Raw genomic sequence first — 20640 nt, 5'->3', positions numbered from 1 at the left:
AAAGACACTATTTCAAACCGCTGCAACGGATACCAGTGGTCGCCGCTAGGGCTGGGTACTGCTATATAATCTATGCAAAAGTGTACAATCTGCAGCTCATATGCCTCGAACGGAATATGCTACTTACCAGTATGCATCTGTTCTTGGCATGTAGAGCTGCAGAGTTGTACACGCCCACCCGCCTCCCCGGCTACCTGTATCCGTTCCAGCCTATCTTATTTAGATACAACATACATGGGTTTCTTACTGTTATCACTATGCTCCATCTTTTCCCTGCTGGCGAAAAACAATCTGAGGATGGAGCCGAAGCCCATGCGCAGTACGGACCGAAGGAGGAGTCACCGAACTCGTGACTTCCAAAGACTGTCCAAGACAAAAACAAACTGCAAACATCCGGGCCCAACACCAGATGGCGATCTATGCAAAAGTGTACAACTCTGCAGCTCTACATGCCAAGAACAGATGCATACTGGTAAGTAGCATATTCCTTACAATACAGCCTGAGACAGGGGAGTCGGAGGGGGGACTTGGGGAAAATAAGGATATCAACACCGCCAACGTCCTCTTCGATATCTTCACTGCCCCCCCTGCCCAGTAGTAATTTAGCTCCCAAAGTGTCTAAGGCTAAAAGAGGCAGGAAGCTGCGGGCAGCCCAAGGTACAGATATTCAAGAATTCAATGACCAGGAGATTTTTGAAGGGGAAAAGCGACAGATAAAATAAAGCTTGTGAATAAGGAAGACACTCTTAAAGGTTCAGAGGGGGCATTGGGGAGAACCCTCGGGAATAGAAGGGGAAGGGCATTAAGACCTCAAAGAAGAAGGGTGCAGAGGCTAAAATTAACATTACGCCCTCATTAAGATCATATTTTAAAGTTCTCCCCCAAGTGCTGGATGTGATAAAACAGGGGGAAGCTTTAAGAGAGGCATCAGAGTTTGAAGGGTCAGCAAGGCCGTCCTCTTCTCCCGTTATGGACGTAGATTCTCCCCCACTTCCAACCGTGTCACCCGCTCTCATGCCTGCCCCCTTGCCTGTTGTTTGCTCCCCTCTGGACTCCCTGGATTCCTCTTCTTCGTTGAACCCCCCTGGATTGGTAATGCAGCTAGCTAAATTACCAGTTAATCAACCTACTCTACCAAAGGACTCTGAAAATGTGGCCACTTTAGAGAATAGTATGGCAATAACCTCATGCATAGGAGGCAATGGGGGGTCGGATATAGGGGCAATGGTAGAAGTAGGAGAGGCAGATGTGTGTAAGGGCTCTTTGGAAAACTTGTTCCTTACAATGGCTTCAGATATTAAAAAAGGGTTCGCTGTCTCCGAATCTAATCAAGGAGAGATTCGTCTTTTCTGTGAATCTCTAGAGAAAAAATTTGACAACTTATGCTCAAGGACAGTGGCCTTAGAGAATGCCATGGATGTCTTTAAGGATGATCTGGGAATGGTCAAAGCGGATATCTCCACACTTAAAAAGGAAGAGTCGCCCTTCGAGATAGAGTTGAATCTTTGGAGAACAACGGAAGACGTAACAATCTGCGAATTTTAAATATTCCAGAAGGAAAAGAGGGGGATGATCTTAAATCTTACATCGTGGCCCTCATTAAAGATTCGATACAGATTGAAGAATCAGTGGATGAAATAAAAAAGGACATTCAAAGAATCCATAGGGATCCCTTTAGGAGGCATCCCAATCGGACAAAACCGAGGAAAATTTTAATAAATTTTCTGACTTTTTCTCTGAAAGAGAAACTATTAACAACTGCTCTTAAACTGAAAACATTAAAATCAGGCGATTTGTCTTTCTCCTTTGAAATAAGGTTGGACCTCTCACGTACTACTTTAGCTAGACAGTGGGAGTTGGGTAAAAGAATGGAGGATTTCAAGAGACTGGGAGCAACTGTCCGACTAAAATTCCCTGCACAGTTGAAAATTATGTTTAATAATAAAATGTACTTTGCCAAATCTGTGCAGGAAGCCGACGATCTCCTAGAGAATTTAAAATGATCATCTTAGTTTCCCCTCGCATGTCAAAGGAAATAAAAAAATAAAAAAAAGAAGATGAAAAATAAATAAATAAATAAATGGGAGAAAAGGGGGGAAAATAGTGTATATATATATATATATATATATATATATATATATATATATATATATATATATATATTATATATATATATAGATATATAGATATATATATATATGTTCGAGGCATGTGGGCTGCTGAATTCATATCTGTGCATAGATCGCCGCCTAGTGTTGGGTCCGGATGATTGCACGTTCTTGTCCTGGAAGAGTCTTCGAAGTATCATGAGATAGGTGACTCCTCCCCTGGACCACAGTGCACATGGGCATCCTCTCCATCCTTAGATTGTTTTTTTCCACCATTGGGTTCGGATGTGCTTATCTTAGCTCAAGTTATGAAAACTCAGTTTAAGGCCAAAAGGCCTTTAGTTCTCGTCGGTACTGTTCCCGTTCGGTATCGACTAGTTTCTTTAGTGCATTAGCACCTTCTTACAGCTTTTCGGATCCGCTTGGTCCGATCATCGAACTTCGATCGACGATGGAATCGAGGACTCCATTCAAACGGTGTCCTTTATGCCACGCGAAATACCCACACATCGACGTCCACCCGGTATGCCACAAATGTCTCTCACCGGATCACGATGAGTCCAAATGTATGGCCTGTGCCCGATTCCGCTCCAAGAAGACTCTCCGTAATCGACGGGCGGCAAGATTAGAGGCGCAGCAATCGGCGCCTGCCCCGACCAACATCTTTAGCACCGAAGACGAGGACGCTGAGAGCGTGGAAGACGTAGACTCCAGCTCCGCTTCCGAACACGACTCCCGATCGGACGACGACGATGAGGTGATCTTTCAGAGAGAAGAAGTCGTCGAAGAGGTAGGAGACTACAATGAGGCCTTTGGGGCCGAGGAAGATAGCTCCTGCGAAGAGGAAGGCCCACCCGTCGGTACGGAGGCCGAAAACATACGTCCTATTGAGGCTCAGGTCGAGGGATCGCCTTCGGGCCTTACCCGAGATCAATCTCACGGTTCTTCGGCTCCGCCTTCAGGCCCGGCCTCGAACATTTCGCAAGAGCCATTATTAACGAAAACGACTGGATTCCCTTCAGCGAAACCGAAACCAATCGTCGCACCAGTTCCATCGAAACCAAAAGTGAAACTGGCTGTGATCGGCTCGAAGGCCTCGAAGCCCTCCACTCCTTCGACGCCGGCAAAGGCCATCGGCTCCGAACGCACGAAAAGGGATTTCGGCGCCGATTTCACCGCAGCGGATATCGGTGCCGACCCCAAGAAGAAGGCCCTCGGTCCACACAAGGCGCCTCGGCCTCTGGCACCGAAGACATCGGCCCCGACCACCAAAGTCAAAGTGGCCACCCCGTCGACGTCGAAGACAGCGGCGCCCGCCAAGTCGTCGACTCCAACGACCGTCGATACCTCCCTTCGGATCGATGACCCCATGGCTGCAAAACAGTCGACGCCTACCTCCAAGGTGCCGACCGGTTCCAAGGAGCCATCTGCGTTCTCCGTGCAACAGGTCGCGGCATCGTTGCAACGCATCAGGGAACGGGCAGCCCTCCGCTTTACGTCGGGCCCCGACACGCACAAGGCTCCAAAAGCACCCTCGGCGCGGACCAACATCACGTTTGGCTTGGCGCCGAAAATGTTCGAGATCCGGACACGTGTCCGCCAGACACAGTCCCCATCCACTGGACACACAGATTTTGAGCCTTCACAGCCACAATTCATCGACGCCAACACTGGTAGACTGATGCTCCGCAAGCGGAAAATCACGCCAGAGAGGGGATTGGACTCCTACAAAATCCCTCTCAAGCACAAATTGCCAGGAGGGTCGGAGCCAGTCCTTCATGAACGCTTTCAACCCTCCCATCAGGATCCTCAGTCCTTTTCTCCTACGCCTTCAGAGACAGACGCAATAGAGGACTATGTAGGGGATGATACCACCTACCCTGGGGATGTCGATCCTGATGAGCACCTGCAAGACCCAGATCAGGCATGGGATGACCCTACAGACCAGGGTACCACACCAGATACCCATGACACGCAGCTTTACAGCACAAAGACATCTCCCACAGAGGACACTGCTGCCTTCAATGCCCTCATAGAACGGGCTGCTGCCAATCATGGAGTAGAACTCCATTCTGACACTGTCGAAGAAGACTTCTTGGTGGACACTTTCGCCTCTTCCGAAAGAACTGTCAAAACTCTGCCCATGTTGAAAGGAGTTCTCAAACCTGCAAAAGACATTTTTAAGGAAACAACCAGGGCACGGGTGCTAAACCCCAGGATTGAAAAAAAATACAAGCCTGCACCCGGAGACCCTATGTACATTAGGGGTCAGTTACCTTTGGACTCTATGGTGGTTGCTAATGCTCGCAAAAGAGCCCATTCGCAAACAACAGGTGATGCTCCTGCCCCAGACAAGGAGTCCAAAGTGCTGGAGACATCAAGCAAAAGGATTGCAGCGCAAGCAGCAAACATCTGGCGCTTTGCCAACACACAGGCACTCCTGGCCCGTTATGATAGGTCCCACTACGACACACTAGAATCACTACTCCAACATTTGCCAGATGAATATAAAGAGGCGGCGGAGCTCCTCATCAGAGAGGGACAACTCCTTACCAATGCATCCATCAAGTGCGCCCTGGATGCTGCCGACACAGCGGCTAGGGCAATCAACACAAGCGTCATGTTGAGAAGGCACGCATGGTTGAGAATCTCAGGCTTCAAGCCGGAGATTCAGAACAATATCTTAAATCAACCGGTCAACCCCGACTACTTATTTGGCCCTGAAGTTGACACTACCCTCGAGAAAATTAAGAAAGACACTGACACTGCGAAATCAATGGGGGCTCTGCAGACGCAGCAGTTTCGTAGTGGCTCCTTTCGTCGCCCCGGGAATAGAGGAGCAGCTAGAGGTCAGGAGTCACAGCAGCAATACACTAAAGGGTGCACACAAAGTACCTATGATAAAACCAACAGAGGTGGATATCGTGGCTCCAGCACCAAGGGCAGAGGACGTGGTTACGGCAACACCAGGTCCTCCCCCAAAAACAAACAGTGACGCCCTCTCCCTTCCCCCCGACCACATAACACCTGTCGGGGGGAGACTCCAGCGGTTCCTGTCCGCGTGGAAAACCATCACCACAGACAGGTGGGTCAGGGACATTATCCAGCACGGTTACTGTCTCGAATTAACGTCCACTCCACCCAACATACCGCCAAAGCACTGTCCTATGTCCGTGGAGCACTTGGTATTATTGCAGCAGGAAGTGCTAAGTATGCTGCAAAAAGGTGCAATAGAGGTCGTGCCCGTCGACCAGCAGGGGACAGGGGTGTACTCTCTGTACTTCTTAATCCCAAAAAAGGACGGGTCGCTCAGACCTATACTAGACCTGAGACCCCTCAACCGATACATTCTCTCAGAGCATTTCCATATGCTCACCCTACAGCAGGTTCTCCCGCTACTCAGTCAGGGAGACTTCCTAGCCACACTGGACCTCAAAGATGCGTATTTCCACATACCCATACACCCATCACACAGAAAATATCTCAGGTTCACTATTCAGGGACATCACTATCAATTCAAAGTTCTCCCCTTCGGAGTGACAACAGCACCCAGGGTTTTCACCAAGTGCCTAGCTACAGTAGCTGCACATCTACGGAGACAACACATTCACGTCTACCCTTACCTGGACGACTGGCTTGTTCAGGCAAAGTCAGCCCAGCAATGTGCCAGCCACATGTGCCTCGCCATTCACCTTCTTTACAGTCTGGGATTCTCACTAAATTACCCAAAATCACATCTCAAACCCGCACACGTACGACAGTACCTGGGCGCGACTATAAACACTCTGGCAGCCACAGCTCAGCCAAATTTAGTGAGGATCAACAGCATGCAACTGCTAATCTCAAAATTCAAACCTCAACACTCCCTTCCTGCGCGAGTGTTCATGCAGTTGATAGGCATGATGGCCTCCTGCATTTTCATAGTCCCGCACGCGAGATTACATATGCGCCCGCTTCAGGAGTGCTTAGCACGTCAATGGAATCAGGCTCACGGGCAATTACAAGACCTAGTGTTGGTGAGCGGTCGGGCATACAACTTTCTGCATTGGTGGAATCCACAAAACTTTTGCAAAGGCCGACCGTTCCAAGAGCCTGTTCCACAATTAATACTGACAGCGGACGCGTCTTTCCAGGGATGGGGAGCTCATGTACTCACTTACACAGTGCAGGGACTATGGACGACGCAACAAAAGAAGATGCACATCAACGTTCTGGAACTGATGGCAATCTTCCTGGCCATGAAGGCATTAAAAGTACACTTGTGCAACAAAGTCGTGTTGATCCGGACGGACAACATGACTGCCATGTACTACATACAAAAGCAGGGAGGAACACACTCTCCACAGTTGTCTCATCTGGCTCAGAGCATGTGGAAGTGGGCCATTCAGAGGAACATATTCCTCATGGCGGAACACCTCCCCGGCAAGGACAACCAGATGGCGGATCTGCTCAGCAAACACAGCCACCAGATGCACGAGTGGGAGCTACATCCGTCAGTTCTACAACCGTAATTCCAACAGTGGGGTCATCCAGAAATAGACCTCTTCGCCACAAACGAAAACGCAAAATGCCAAAGCTTTGCCGCCAGGTTCCCACATCCACAGGGCAATGCGATATGGATGAACTGGTCCGGCAGATTTGCGTACGCTTTTCCCCCAGCGCCATTGATACCGCTGGTGGCACGCAAACTGCGACAACACTCACTGACACTCATCCTAGTTGCTCCCACATGGGCGCGCCAACCATGGTACACCACCTTTCTAGAACTTTCCGTGGTGCCGCATCAAAGGCTGCGGATCAAACCCGCACTTTTAACGCAGAACCATGGCGAAATTCAGCACCCAGATCCGCAACAGCTGAACCTGGCAATCTGGCTCCTGAAGTCTTAGAGTTTGGCTACCTAAACCTGCCACCTGACTGTATGGAGATCATCAAGGAGGCCAGAAGACCCACTACCAGAGCTTGCTATGCGGCTAAATGGAAAAGGTTTGTCATTTAGTGCAACAACAATGACATTAACCCGCTGGACGCATCCATTCAAAACATCATCTGTTACCTCCTACACCTATACCGACGCAATCTGGCATACAACTCCATATGTATCCATTTAACCGCGATAGCAGCCTGTCTCCAAAACAGGCAGCACCTCTCTTTATTCAGAGTGCCTGCCATCAAAGCCTTCTTGGAGGGACTCAAACGAGTGATTCCCCCGAGACACCCACCGGCACCAGTGTGGAACCTCAATTTGGTCCTCACCAGATTAATGGGTCCACCCTTTGAACCTCTACATTCATGTGAGATTCAATTCCTCACCTGGAAAGTAGCCTTCCTAGTGGCAATAACTTCGTTAAGAAGAGTTAGTGAACTCCAGGCACTAACCATTCAAGAGCCATTCATACAGGTTCACGCAAACAGGGTTGTACTACGTACCAACCCCAAATTCATGCCCAAAGTGATATCGCAGTTCCACATGAATCAAACTATTGAACTGCCTGTTTTCTTTCAAAACCCACAGAGTGTCGCAGAGAGAATGCTCCATACACTAGATGTAAAAAGGGCCCTCATGTACTATATAGACAGAACTAAGGACTTTAGGAAAACAAAACAATTTTTCGTTGCCTTTTCTCCACAACACAAGGGCAACTCCATTTCCAAAGCAGGTATAGCCAGATGGATTGTTAAATGTATTCAAATTTGCTATCAAAAGGCTAAACGCACATTAACGATTCCCCCACGAGCCCACTCAACACGAAAGTTAGGGGCGTCCATGGCTTTCCTGGGAAACATTCCTTTACAGGAAATATGTAGAGCAGCCACATGGTCCACTATACATACATTTACAAAACACTACTGTGTAGATGTACACTCAAAACAGCAGGCAGCTGTCGGACAGGCTGTTCTCAAAACTCTTTTTCAGACTGCTGCAGCTGGCACTGGTAGCCGCCGCTAATGGAGGTACTGCTATGTATTCTATGCACAGATATGAATTCAGCAGCCCACAAGCCTCGAACTGAATATGCTACTTACCAGTATGCATCTGTTCTTGGCATGTAGGGCTGCTGACATTCATATCGCCCACCCTCCTCCCCGGCGCCTGTAGCGGCTGCAGCACTCAGAATTACTGTATAGCATGGTCATCACTTACTGTATCTACTCCATCACTGCCACAATGGCGAAAAACAATCTAAGGATGGAGAGGATGCCCATGCGCACTGTGGTCCAGGGGAGGAGTCACCTATCTCGTGATACTTCGAAGACTCTTCCAGGACAACAACGTGCAATCATCCGGACCCAACACTAGGCGGCGATCTATGCACAGATATGAATGTCAGCAGCCCTACATGCCAAGTACAGATGCATACTGGTAAGTAGCATATTCAATATATATATACATATACACACTAGTAATTGGTTTATGTTTACACTTATAGGTTTTTCTCCTTAAGATGATCTAAGAAAATAGGAAGACGATACATACAGCTTTGAAAAAGAAAAAAAGAAATAGTTAAAGAATAAAACTGGTGCGGTTAGAGTTTACCGGCCGGTAGAACCTGGATTTTTCCAGGCAAATGGGGGTAGGGTTCTCCAGGGGAGGGTGGGGGGATTGTCAGGGGAGGGGAAGGGGGAGCACGGGTGTGGGGGCAGGGGGTTGAAAAAAGAAAAACTTGTTCTCCTTTTATCTCAGCTGAGGTTCATTTTGTTCTGGTTTGGTGTTGGAACTCCGTAGGATGGGATAAAGTCAAAACCCAGTATTTTCGTCCCCCATGAGGACTTTACAATGTCTATCATGGAACGTGAACGGTTTGCGAGTCAAAAGCAGGAGGGAGAAAATCTTCCAGTATTTAAGAGATTCACCTGCACAAATATTCATCTTACAAGAAACGCACCTCCTAAAAAAAGAGATTAGCGTGTTCTGTGGGAAGCTTAGGTGGGTGGAGCACTGTGTCTCCTCATGCCAGACGGCTAACATCAGAGGTGTCGCTATCTTAATAAAAAAACAAGTGAATGCTACCCTTCAGGAGGTTAGAACAGATACAAGTGGCAGGTGGATCATAGCTAAGTTCATGATAGAAAATATACTTATTACGGTAGTAGGTTACTACGGCCCCAACCAGGATGATCCGTCAACATTAAAAACTATCTTTATGAATCTTTTGGAATTTCCTGATACAATCATTCTTGCAGGAGATTTCAATATAGTATTGAATTCAAAATTAGATAAATCATCAAAAAATAGGGCCAACATCCCTTCCAAATCCAGGACATATTTAAAAACAATGATGAAGCAATATGCTATATGCGACATATGGAGGGAAAGATCTGGCTCTCAGTTGGGAGTATCATTTTATAATAAAAAATACAGACATAAATCAGGAATAGATTATGTTCTAATTAGTAGTAATCTACGAGGAAATATTAAGAAGATCGACTATTTGTCACCCCATTTATCAGACCATGCCGCAGTTTGGGTAGATTTAGACCTGTTGGGGAAGGAACAACAGAAGGTATGGACCTTTGACCATACTCTCCTTCAAGATGATGCCGTAACTGAATTTTAATCTTTCTTGGATATTAATATAGGTTTGGCAAATATTATGGTTGTTTGAGATGCCCTGAAGTCTTTTCTGAGAGGCCTAATTACAAATAAAACTATTTTTAAGAATAGACAATATAGGGAGGGGATCGCATCCATTGAGCGCCAATTGAAGTGGCAGGAGGAGAAGATTAACAAAGTAACTGACCAGGAACAGGAACTCCGTCAGACATTAGTGGCAGATCTGGAATCCTTGAAAATCTCTCTGGACAATATAATCCAGACCAGGATTTCCAATAGGTGGGAGGTGAGTAAGCTCGCTCACTTTGAATATGGAGAGGGGGCTGGGAGATTATAGGCCTGGAAGGCTAAATCGGATAGAGTCAGAAATTATATCAAAGAAATTGAGAATGTGCACACTAGATCGCTAATAAGTAGGGAAGATGAAATAGGAGAGGCCTTTCACGCCTATTTTAAAGAATTGTATGACGAGGAAATACATCCAGATGGAACATATATCCAAGATTGGCTAAAACCAATTCAGCTAGCAACATTAGGAGTAACTCAACGAGACAATTTAGAGGCCGAAATAACATCTCAAGAAGTGAGGAAGGCACTTTTAGAGTGTAAAAAGGGTAAAGCCGCTGGGCGGGACGGTCTTCCCGTCGAACTCTATAAAAAACTAGGGGACGTAATAATTCCTGTAATGTTAGAGGTCTTTAACCAAATTCTAATCAACGGAGTCCAACCATCCACCACATGGGGAGAAGCAAATATCACCTTAATTTTGAAAGCTGATAAACCGCCTACAAAATGTGGGTCATATAGACCCATTTCCTTGTTAAATTCAGACTACAAGGTATTTTCAGAAATTTTGGCAGATAGATTGGGGGCAGTGGTGGGGAATTTACTGCATACCGATCAAAAGGGTTTTGTAAAAGGCAGAAACCTCTTTGACCTTACACATGACTTCATTGGTGCAATAGATCTGGCCTCTAACTTCTCTCTTCCTCTGGCAGCAATGACGCTGGATACAGAGTCAATTGGAAATATCTTATGGCAGTCCTTGAGAAATTTCATCTCGGGCCTAGATTTGTCAAACCATTCGTCTCATATATAGCGAGCCTTCAGCAAAATTGGTTGTGAATGGTAGAGTGACCAGGCCGTTTAAAATCAAAAGAGGAACCAGACAGGGCTGCACCCTCTCCCCTCTTCTTTTTGACCTATATATAGAGCCATTTGCTCAGCGTCTCAGAGATGAGGCAGCTATTTCATCATTTAAGAGCGGTTCATGGGAGAGGAAGGTAGCCTTGTATGCCAATGATATTCTTGTCTTTTCTTCAGATCTAGAATCTTCCTTTCCCCGGGTCATTGATCTAGCGCGAGACTTCGGCCATGTCTCTGGTTATGAGATTAACGCAGATAAAACTGAACTAATGACCTGGAATTTGCCGGAGTGCCGATACCAAACCAAGAGTGAGTTGCGTTACTTACGAGTCAAAATAGTCCCAGAGATAGATAAGATAGCTACAGTAAATCTTGGAAATATTTTAAAAGAGAGTCAAAAACTCATGAAGGGTTGTGTCCATCCTCCATTGTCTATTCTGGGAAGAGTGAATCTAACAAAAATGATAATCCTACCAAAAATAACCTTTTTATTTAATACGATTGCGTTAAATTTTGAGAAACCATTGATAGACAAGTTCCAGCAAGCTATCAAACGGTTCGTATGGGCTTATAAATCCACCAGAATATCGTGGAAAAAATTAAGACGTAGAAGGGAGAAAGGGGGTCTCACTCTTCCCGATATACAGTACTATGCTTGGGCCTTTCAGCTAGTGCACTCTAGAATGTTGTTAAAATCTCCAGACGCTTCGGATAGAGGTAAAATGTTTTTAGCTATGTTACAACAATCAGGGCTTCCATCGGAAGGTTTTCTATTCAAATATGGGGACAAAACTTTTTTTAAGAAGGTTAGACTGAAAGTCCTAGGTGGTGCAGCTCAGATTTGGGCCAGAATTAAAAAACTAACGGGCCTCGAATACTACTCAAGGCTAGCTCCTTTGTGGGATGGTCCAGGAACGCCTAACTGTCTTCAAGATTTGTTGGCTGTTCCACTAAAAATAGCTGGACTATCATCATGGGGAGACTTAGCGGAAAATGGAACACTTTTATCTTGGACCGAATTAAATGAGAAACTGGAAGACGGTATGTCCAGATTTAAATACTTGCAGTTAAAAAGCTGGTCCCAGGATTTAAAAAAACCGAAAGGGTTGGGGAACCCTTTGGAAGAACATCTGGCTAATAGATTAGCAGGGAAGAAAGAGATTTTGTTCTTTTATTGGGCAATTGAAGAAGCTATTGATGGGGAGTTTGAGCTAGCTGTAGAGTTGTGGGGGGGATCCTTCCCGGGGACAGATTTGGTGGACTTGTGGCAATGTTCCTATAACACTCTTTTTTCAGCTGTTAAACCAGCTTGGCTGAGGAGGAACCACTATTTTACCACACATAGAGCCTATCTTTCCCCAGCAAGGCTCTCTAAAATGTCCAAAGCTTCACCTGCTAGATGTAAAAAATGTAATCTGGAGAGTGCCCCTGATGTACATATATTTTGGGAGTGCCCATCTCTTTCTGTATTTTGGAAGGGGGTTGAAGTCTCTCTAACATCTATTTTGGGCCACCCAATACAGATTTCCCTTAAACTTATTATCTTTGGTATACTAAGCGACATCACTGGCTGTAACAGAGGCTTCTTGTTTTTTGCTATATTATTAGCCAGACGGGAAATATGTAAGAGATGGGTTGAGACTACACCCCCCACACATTCGGACTGGCTATCTGCCCTGTATAAAACATCAAACACAGACCTGGCCAGATTGAAGAACTCTAAGAAGAGAACTATTTGGGACTGCCTGATAGGCTGGACTTCAGTCTGACCTTTTTTTTTTTTCCCACCAACTTTTTTGTCCTATGATTAAGCCTCAGGGAAGCTCTTAGACAGTGCCGGTTTGTGTTACTATCCTGGGAGTCCTAGTTGTCGATCAACAGTGGGCAACCAGCACTAGTCGTCGTTCTTAAGGATCCTGTAGAGCATGGCCATCCTCTCAATAACAACGGGAGGTCAGCAACTAGAGGGAAGTCGGTGTGCCACTGGTAAGTGAGAGACAGTAAGTGTGTGAAGGATTACCCCAAGCTTACTCCTCTTAATTTGAGCGACAGTGGCGACCTTCTGACCTCAGGTCAGCTGGGGTCGGAGGCGAATGAGGCAAAAAAAAAAAAAAAAAAGAATAGACAGCGTAGTAAAAGATTGTTAAATGACAGCTAAGCAGGAGTGTATGCACGTTTATCTAGAATGTATGACTTTACAACACATACATTTACAACGGCTGCCTTTCCAACGCAGTTTTTACATCGCAACATCCCTTACAACGCATGATTTTACATCACATGCCATCACAACACATTTTTAGAAACTACATTTACAACGCATTCCATTACATCGCATTATACCATCACAGCGCATACCATTACAACGCATACCATTACATTGCATATAAGGTAAGTGTTGGATAGTGTAGGAGAAAAAATTACTATTCCAGTGAGTGCAACAGTAGGGTAAATGTTGGATAGTGTAGGGGTAACAATTACTATTCCCACTCCAGGGAGTGCAACAATAGGGTAAGTGTTGGATAGTGTAGGGGTAAAAATTACTATTCCCACTCCAGGGAGTGCAACAGTACGTAAGTGTTGGATAGCGTAGGGGTAAAAACTATGCGTTGTAATGGTATGCGTTGTAGTGACATGCATTGTAATGACATGCGTTGTAGTGACATGCGATGTAATGGCTGCGTTGTAATGGCACACGATGTAAAGGATGTTACGTTGTAATGACTGCATTGTAAAGGTAGTGCAATGTAATGACTGTGTTGTAAAGGATGTTTTCTGTAAACGTGGTGCCAGGCTTAAACCTTTCTGGCCAAAATGTGAGGTGGGAGTGCTCCAACCTTTCATGTTTTGTTTTCTGAAAGCTTTTTTGTTTAAAAGGGTTATACCTTGTGGATTAAATAATTCAGTAAAACAAGATGTCTTTCTTGATATCCAGTTGAATGCAGGTGTATGAGAAGGGAGGTGGAACATTATTGAAAGTTATCAAACCTTTCACTGCCTCTTGATTTAATTTCTAAGATGGCGAGTGCCTATTGACAGTATTGCCTCAAAAGCAACACTTCTAAAAAGGACACTTTTTAATGCTAAGTTTTAACATTAAATTCTTTTAAAAAACACATTATGGCTTGGGGGTTAAGTCTATAGTGTCAGTGTGAAAGGTATAAGGTTAATTGTATAGGTAAAAGGTTTTGGGTTATAAAGTTTAGAGTATGGGGTAAAGTGGGTAAGGATACAGGGTAACCCTCCATGAGTACATTTGTTTACCGTTACAGTCGGAAATGTGCTTATTTCAGGGTTATTGTTTAGCCATTTTAAAGAGAAAAAAGTATTGATTTTCACGGTAAGACTGTCCCTAATTAATTTCAATGACAATCACTTCATTTCCCAAGTGATGCAATTGGAAGTGTTAAAAACGAACTTATGCTGTTTCTCTGTCATAAATGAGAATTAACAAGCTGGACCGCAATTGGTGCCTCGGTTGGATGATGTGTGTAGTTGTTATATTAGTATCTATACTATGAGTGCTTCCGACAGGACCACACTAAACTCTCTTCACATTGCTGTGGATATGTTGACTACAATTCAGAATTTTAAGCAGCTCGCATTTTCTTTTCCATTAGTTGTGATTTCTGTTTCCCTCGTTATACGCTAGGCCTGGGTGGTGGATTCCGCTCTGTTCACGGAGTATTCCACACTTTGCGGAGCTCCGGAAAACTCCGCCTGGCGAAGCAGAGTTTTTTCCTCGCTCGCCAACGGTAGGTTGGCGAGCGAGGAATATCCAACACTAGACCACTTCCGCAGGCGGTTGCAGATGGTCGCCACTACTCGCGTTGAGAAACCATCCGTTCGCGTTGAAACTGCTGCTCAAGTCGAACTTCTACTCGAGTGGCAGAAAGAAGCAGCGCCCTCTTGCGCTGCACATGGTGCCGTTCGCACTGATTTTCCAGTGCAGGACAAACCCAGGGCAAAAAATCTGCGCAAATCGTGCAACCTAACCTACTCCATTGCTTGCGGAACTCCGCTTAGACCTGCAGTGTGGAACTCCGCGAACTGCGCCCGGGCCTATTGTACACATAATAATTATAATCTTTTTAAGATTCACTCTTTTCTCCTCCACAAAATCATCATTTATAAGTGGGCGTAAATCAAGCCTTTAAAAATTAAGGGTAGCTTAAATATACAGTTGTGAGATTGCGCTGATACACAGCATTACACACTATGTTTTTATTCCCATATTTAGGTGGGCTGATTTCTCACCTTCCTAGATGTTATGAAAGTTTATGAGTTGGAGTAAAGTCCTGGGTTGTGCGTGCTTGAGGCTTGCAGTAACGCACCTTACATGTATATTTGATCAATTATACATAATTGTGGTTCCTTGCCATAAATCACATATTTATAAGTGAATTTTTTACAGAGTGTAGGATTGGAAGACTCTTTCGAGGTCCTAACATGGCTCCAAATTGACTACGCTCTACCGTCCCTTCTCAGGTGGACAGCCCAAGTCCAGGGCCTCTGCAGCGCTTCGTGTGGAGGGGGACTGATAGCCAGGACTGTGCAGTGTGTTCAAGAGCATCAAGAAACAGTGGAGGTCCTTCCGGATGAGCAGTGTCGCCATGTTCCAAAGCCAAAGAGGGTCGTACCATGTAACCAGCAGCCCTGCCCACCAAGGTAATGCATTTCCCCAAAACAATTCCTCTATTGAAATGTAATGTACCTATCAGCATGTTTTACCCCAGCAATTTAGCCAAATCACTGTTTAAATAGTTGGTGTATGGGGAAAATCTATAATCAAGAGATCTGTCCATTTTATTAGCCTTCACAAGAGATTGTTCTGTATGTCCTATTATTGTGTAAGTAGTTTTTTGTGTATAAAGATGACAAAAGGTGGCGGCGTGTGTAGCATTTGATGGAGAAAAACAATTGCAAATATATCTCTAAGCTACTTATTTATTCCTAGATTAAGAGCCCATGGCTTAATACTGATTTTAGGTTAGTTGCTCTTCTCTTGTGTGTGTTAACTAATATGGTGTGAATATGCTTCCTTTTGGCAGTTCATGAGATCTTATTTCAAACCACCAAGAGTGTACGTAACTGGATGGTTCTTTGTAATTACCCTACGCTTAGTACCCTTTTTCAGATGTTGCTAAACCTGAGGGAAATGGAAAGCCAAGTATTTCCCCCTAATTGCACCCCAAATGCTAACCGCTGTCCCGTGCAGCACACCCACAAAGGGGCTGCCATATATCCAGGCCTCTTCTCCACATGTGACTTCCCAAGTTGGCTCTTTACCTTTCGTAAACAAACATGAGGACCATCCAGAGACAGGAGATACACCTCTAGTTGACCTTACCTTAAACAGGTGAGGTCTTTAAGCCGCTCATTCCTGCCCCGTGGTAGCCTGAGCTCTTCCCATAAAGATTTATGTTAGCTACTCGCAAACACCCCTACATCCATCTAGCCCTTAACCTCCCTTGTGATTAAAATGTATATGTGAAATTCTGAACACCTACTTCCTTCCAGGAAGGGCCAATGTGGAAGGTTGTGACCAGATCAATAATTTCTCTTGTAGGTGGAGGGTGTCAGAGCCAGGCCCTTGTACTGCCGTTTGTGGCTCCGGCATCGCTCACCGCAATTTGTCGTGCATTCAGTTTGATGCTGGAGTGGAGTGGACGGTGGAGGACTCCGAGTGCATGGAAGAAGAAAAACCTCCTGCCCTGGTTCAGTGTGTGGTGAATATCTGCCCCTTGTGGTGGAATGTGGTAAGTGTTTTGGATTCCAAAGAAAACTAGGAACATGCAGTCCATATGGTCATGTAATATACTTGGCCCTTTCAATATAAGGCATGTTGGTGGCATAGTCCCATAAATAGGCAAGTTATGTTATGTGTGTACTCCTCTGTATTTGTAAGGTATGTTGCAAGAATAGTCTCTCCCATAGGCAAAGCAAGTTATACGTAAGGGCCTGCTCATGTCATTGTATTTTGTGTTTGTGATTCGGTTAATGAGCCTGAAATCTCTTGACTTGCGATCCCATGCATACAGGGGGAAAGAGATCATTGAATTATACCTGTGTTCATTAGTAAATTTACTCCTTTCTGGAATTCACAATATTCCCAAGGAAGAAAGCTGCTCTAGATGCAGGTTTCCATGAGGGGTCCTGTGAATTCCAATCAGCATCCCATTCCCATAGTGGAGAACTCCAGACAAGGGAAATAGGATTCTCTGTGCAAATGTTTCCTTGGAGAAACCCCTTCCCATACACCACACCAAATCTGGGGATGATTCATTCCCCTTCATGCCATAGGAAGGGATTTACCTGAGCTCTAGGCTGGAGTTAAAATATGACTGTGAGGAGTTTGTGAATACTCACAAAAGTAGTTGTGCGCTTTCCCAAAGGCTAACCACGCTCTGGAATGCCCACTTTCCTCCCCTTGAGAGGGCTTTATGGTTGTACAGAATTCCACACTCATGGAACAGATCACTGCATCCTGAAATGGGCTCTGTCTGAATTCCTGGCAAGTGTAAGTAAGGTGAGTTTGGGCATAAACATAAGTTTTTGACCAAATTTATCTTTGCTGGTGGGCCAAATTGATCGAATATTTTGCCACCTAAGTTTAATTTTGGCACTCGAAGGAGGTTATATCTTATATGTGAGAGTAAATTCTCAAATTTAGGGTTGGGGTTTCCTTAGTTGGGTTTAGTTTAAAAAATAGGGGAACAATCACAAACTTGTAGGTTTAAATATATTGAGAAACCCCATGTTGGTAGCTTCTTTTTTCTGAAAACACACAAAATATGTCTCCAGGTTTTGAACAGGGTCTAAATGTTCCCACATCTATTGAATGTAAACCAGGTGGAGGGTGGTTTGCGAGATCATCCACAGAAAAAATGTATTTCCCCTCGGAGAAACAAAAAAAAAGTTACATCCGTAAATGTACATCAGCGTCACATCTGGGCACCTGGTAGTCACTGCTCATACACTTTATGTATTTGGATAATTATGGAAACCCATATTAGTTGTAGTTTTCCAGGGGACCTCCTATGGACGAAAATGTCTCACTTTTAATGCTCTGGCTTTCTGAATAGAGGCAATTCTGTGTCCATAACACACTTCGAGATCTTGTGTACATTAAATACATGTGCATAGTTTTGTTTGTTCGTGAAGCCTGTTGTAAACATGCAGGTGTAGTGGGGCATTGTTAAGATAAACATAGAAACAGGCTTTGGGAGTTTATCTTGGACATGGTGTGATGAGCCATGCTGTGAGCATTATTGAATGTATGTGCGACCCATGCTTTGTGCATAGCCCCATCCGTGTAGCAGCAATGGCTAGTGCATGCTTGGAGCATTGTATGGGCAATACTATATACAACATATTGTGTTTCGAGTATTGAGAATGAGTGGAAAGTCTTGCTGCAGTTGGAAGTTTCATATTGGGTTCATGGTATTGTGTATTCGCGTGGCATATTTTGGCGCACTGTTTTTTGTTTTTTTGCAAGGATGTCACTGGCTTAGACTCTTCTTACAACATGTGATTCTCCTTGAACACCCAAAGCCAAAGGAGAATGTTTTAGTGAGGAATGAGACAGAAGAAGAAGTCTCCGTGCGTCCTGACTCCAGCATCTGGAAGGTTGCTCAGGTGTTTGTTTGGAGCCCAGTAGTGTCAGAGTGCTCGGTAACCTGTGGCACAGGTGAGTTAAGGCAGGGGTCTGATCCCTGTTGCCCTTATATGCTTACAGCCTCTAGCTCTGCTTGGTCTTCGTTGTTTGTTGGTATGGATGAATTCTGGGGGCTTTGGGTTTTAATATCACTGGGCTCGTGTCACTGTAATTCGTTTGGCCCTCAGGCCTCAGGCCCCCTCTCCTCGCAGAGCTAAAGTGAGGAGCCGGGAGATCCATTTTAATGCCAATCCCTCTTTCCCTCACCATGTCAACATATTGCCAAAGGGTGTAATGTGCAGCTGTTTCTCCCTAGAAAAATCCACACACACATGGACGCACACACACTTGGTCCAACTGACCTTAGCCTTTGTACTTGTGTGTCTCGACTGCTTTCATATTCTTTAGTTGGGCCTCCCCCAAAATTCATTGCTAGATTCCAAAGTCTCTATGGCTGCAGGACCAGGCAACCATTTTGTGCCTCAACGTATGCAAGAGGGATCATCGCGCACCCGGCTGAAATCATTACACAGGCTTCATGTCAATACCAGAAATAAAGTTATGTTCTTGTGCATCATCCATAAAACATACTGCAGCAAAGACAGACAGGGTTATGAGGTCTAAAGAAATGAAATAGTCAATTCTGTAAGAATTCTTTCTTTCAAAAAAGATTGTTATATCTTTTCTTGATTTGAAAAATGGCCAACACATGTTTCACAGCATCTTGGTCACTTCATGAGGGCCTTTACAGTTACTACTCAATACAAATTCTATAATTTAGATACATTTTGGAGAATTTCTGGACGTCGTATTCGAGGGAGTTCGAAGGGGCAGGTCTTGTTAGTTTTAGGGTGATGGTCCAGAGGGTTTCTGTGACCTTGCCCCAGTTGCGGCGAGGTTGGGTCAGGAGTCTCGTCGGAGGATCTTGTGGACCATCGATAGTGAAGTGGACGATGCTGCAGTCTGTCCAGGTCAATTAGTTAGTGTTGGAGAATTTAGCTCTGTCGAAGGTGGAGAAGATAGGGTCCAGAGTGTAACCGGCTCTGTGCGTGGAGGTGGTGACCAGTTGAGATAGGCTGATGATGTTCATTTTTTCGAGAAGTGTTGTGGAGCTGGAGTCGTAGTGGTCTTCTAGGTGGAAGTTCAGGTTGCCCTAGAAGGTGTAGTGGTCGGAGTCGATGGCCAGGGGGGCTGTGACGTCTGGGATGGAGTTGCTGAAGCAGGGGCGGGGGTCGGGAGGTCTGTAGGCGAGGGTTCCTCTGATAATGGTGTTGGCGTTGAGTATGATATGGAAGTTGAGATGTTCCATGATGGATGTCATGTTGTCGTCGGAAGCGGTGCAGTTGAGGGAGTCCTTGTGGATGATGGTGATGCCTCCGTCTGTCTGGGTGGTCGCAGTGGAAAATTTGTTTCTGGGGGGAGCTGCAGTGGTGATTTCAGGTGCTGAGGCAGGAGTGAGACAGGTTTCTGTTATGAACATGATGCCGGGGTGAGGGTGGTTATGGTGTCCCAGATTTCCGTGGCATGCTTGCAGAGTGATCTGACATTGAGTAGAGTGCAGTGAAGCTGAGGCATGTGGCTGGGTGTCTGCTGGGTGGTGATACTCACGTCGCAGTAGATGCAGCAGTAGCAGCAACTGAAGGATCTTCCAGTGGGCGATGTGGCCATTGGTGGTGGGGAATTTGTGTTCTAGGTTGCATGTCTTGTCATCGGAGTATCGGAGGCAGGTTGTAGGTCCAGGGGTCCTGGCGCTGGGCACGGTCCAGGCACGGACGGGTGCAGACAGGCTGGCCTTTAGCATGCATTCAAAGACTTGTATGAAAACCTTATTTGTGAAAACTATGCCTGCTTACAGAATATTTGCATCCAAGACATTTAATTGTCTTCCAACATATCAAATTCATCACACCATTTTCCTGCAACATTTTACCTTGAAGCTTGTTAAGGATGCTTTTTAAAGTTAATATTTCATTATTTTTAAAACATATTGACACTTCTAAATGTCTTATCCCTCTAATTGAAGTACCATTTCAACCCTATTAACTAACACAATGGTAGGAATAAATATAATTTATTAGAGTGTCTTATCGCCTGAAGAAACATGTGCTTTGTTATTTACAGACTCTATAGGAAAGATTATCCTTCCTGCCTAAAAGGAGGACAGTCAGCATTTA

At 45.1% G+C, this 20640-nt stretch overlaps 1 protein-coding gene across 2 annotated transcripts in view; it reads left to right on the top strand.

The window, feature by feature from the left end:
* The window catches only part of ADAMTS13 (ADAM metallopeptidase with thrombospondin type 1 motif 13), a 255971-nt gene that overhangs the window by 153339 nt on the left and 81992 nt on the right, over window positions 1-20640 (top strand). For both annotated transcript variants that reach the window (XM_085613864.1, XM_085613863.1), the window contains exons 20-22: window positions 15298-15477; window positions 16379-16568; window positions 18364-18499. In XM_085613864.1, the coding sequence (XP_085469990.1) occupies window positions 15298-15477; window positions 16379-16568; window positions 18364-18499 (506 nt within the window). The remainder of the gene's footprint in view (window positions 1-15297; window positions 15478-16378; window positions 16569-18363; window positions 18500-20640) is intronic.

The sequence above is a fragment of the Triturus cristatus genome, chromosome 1_2 (assembly GCF_964204655.1).
Source record: "Triturus cristatus chromosome 1_2, aTriCri1.1, whole genome shotgun sequence".
NCBI lineage: Eukaryota > Metazoa > Chordata > Amphibia > Caudata > Salamandridae > Triturus > Triturus cristatus.
Note: the sequence above shows the minus strand (reverse complement) of the source record. Positions and strands in the feature narration are given on the sequence as shown.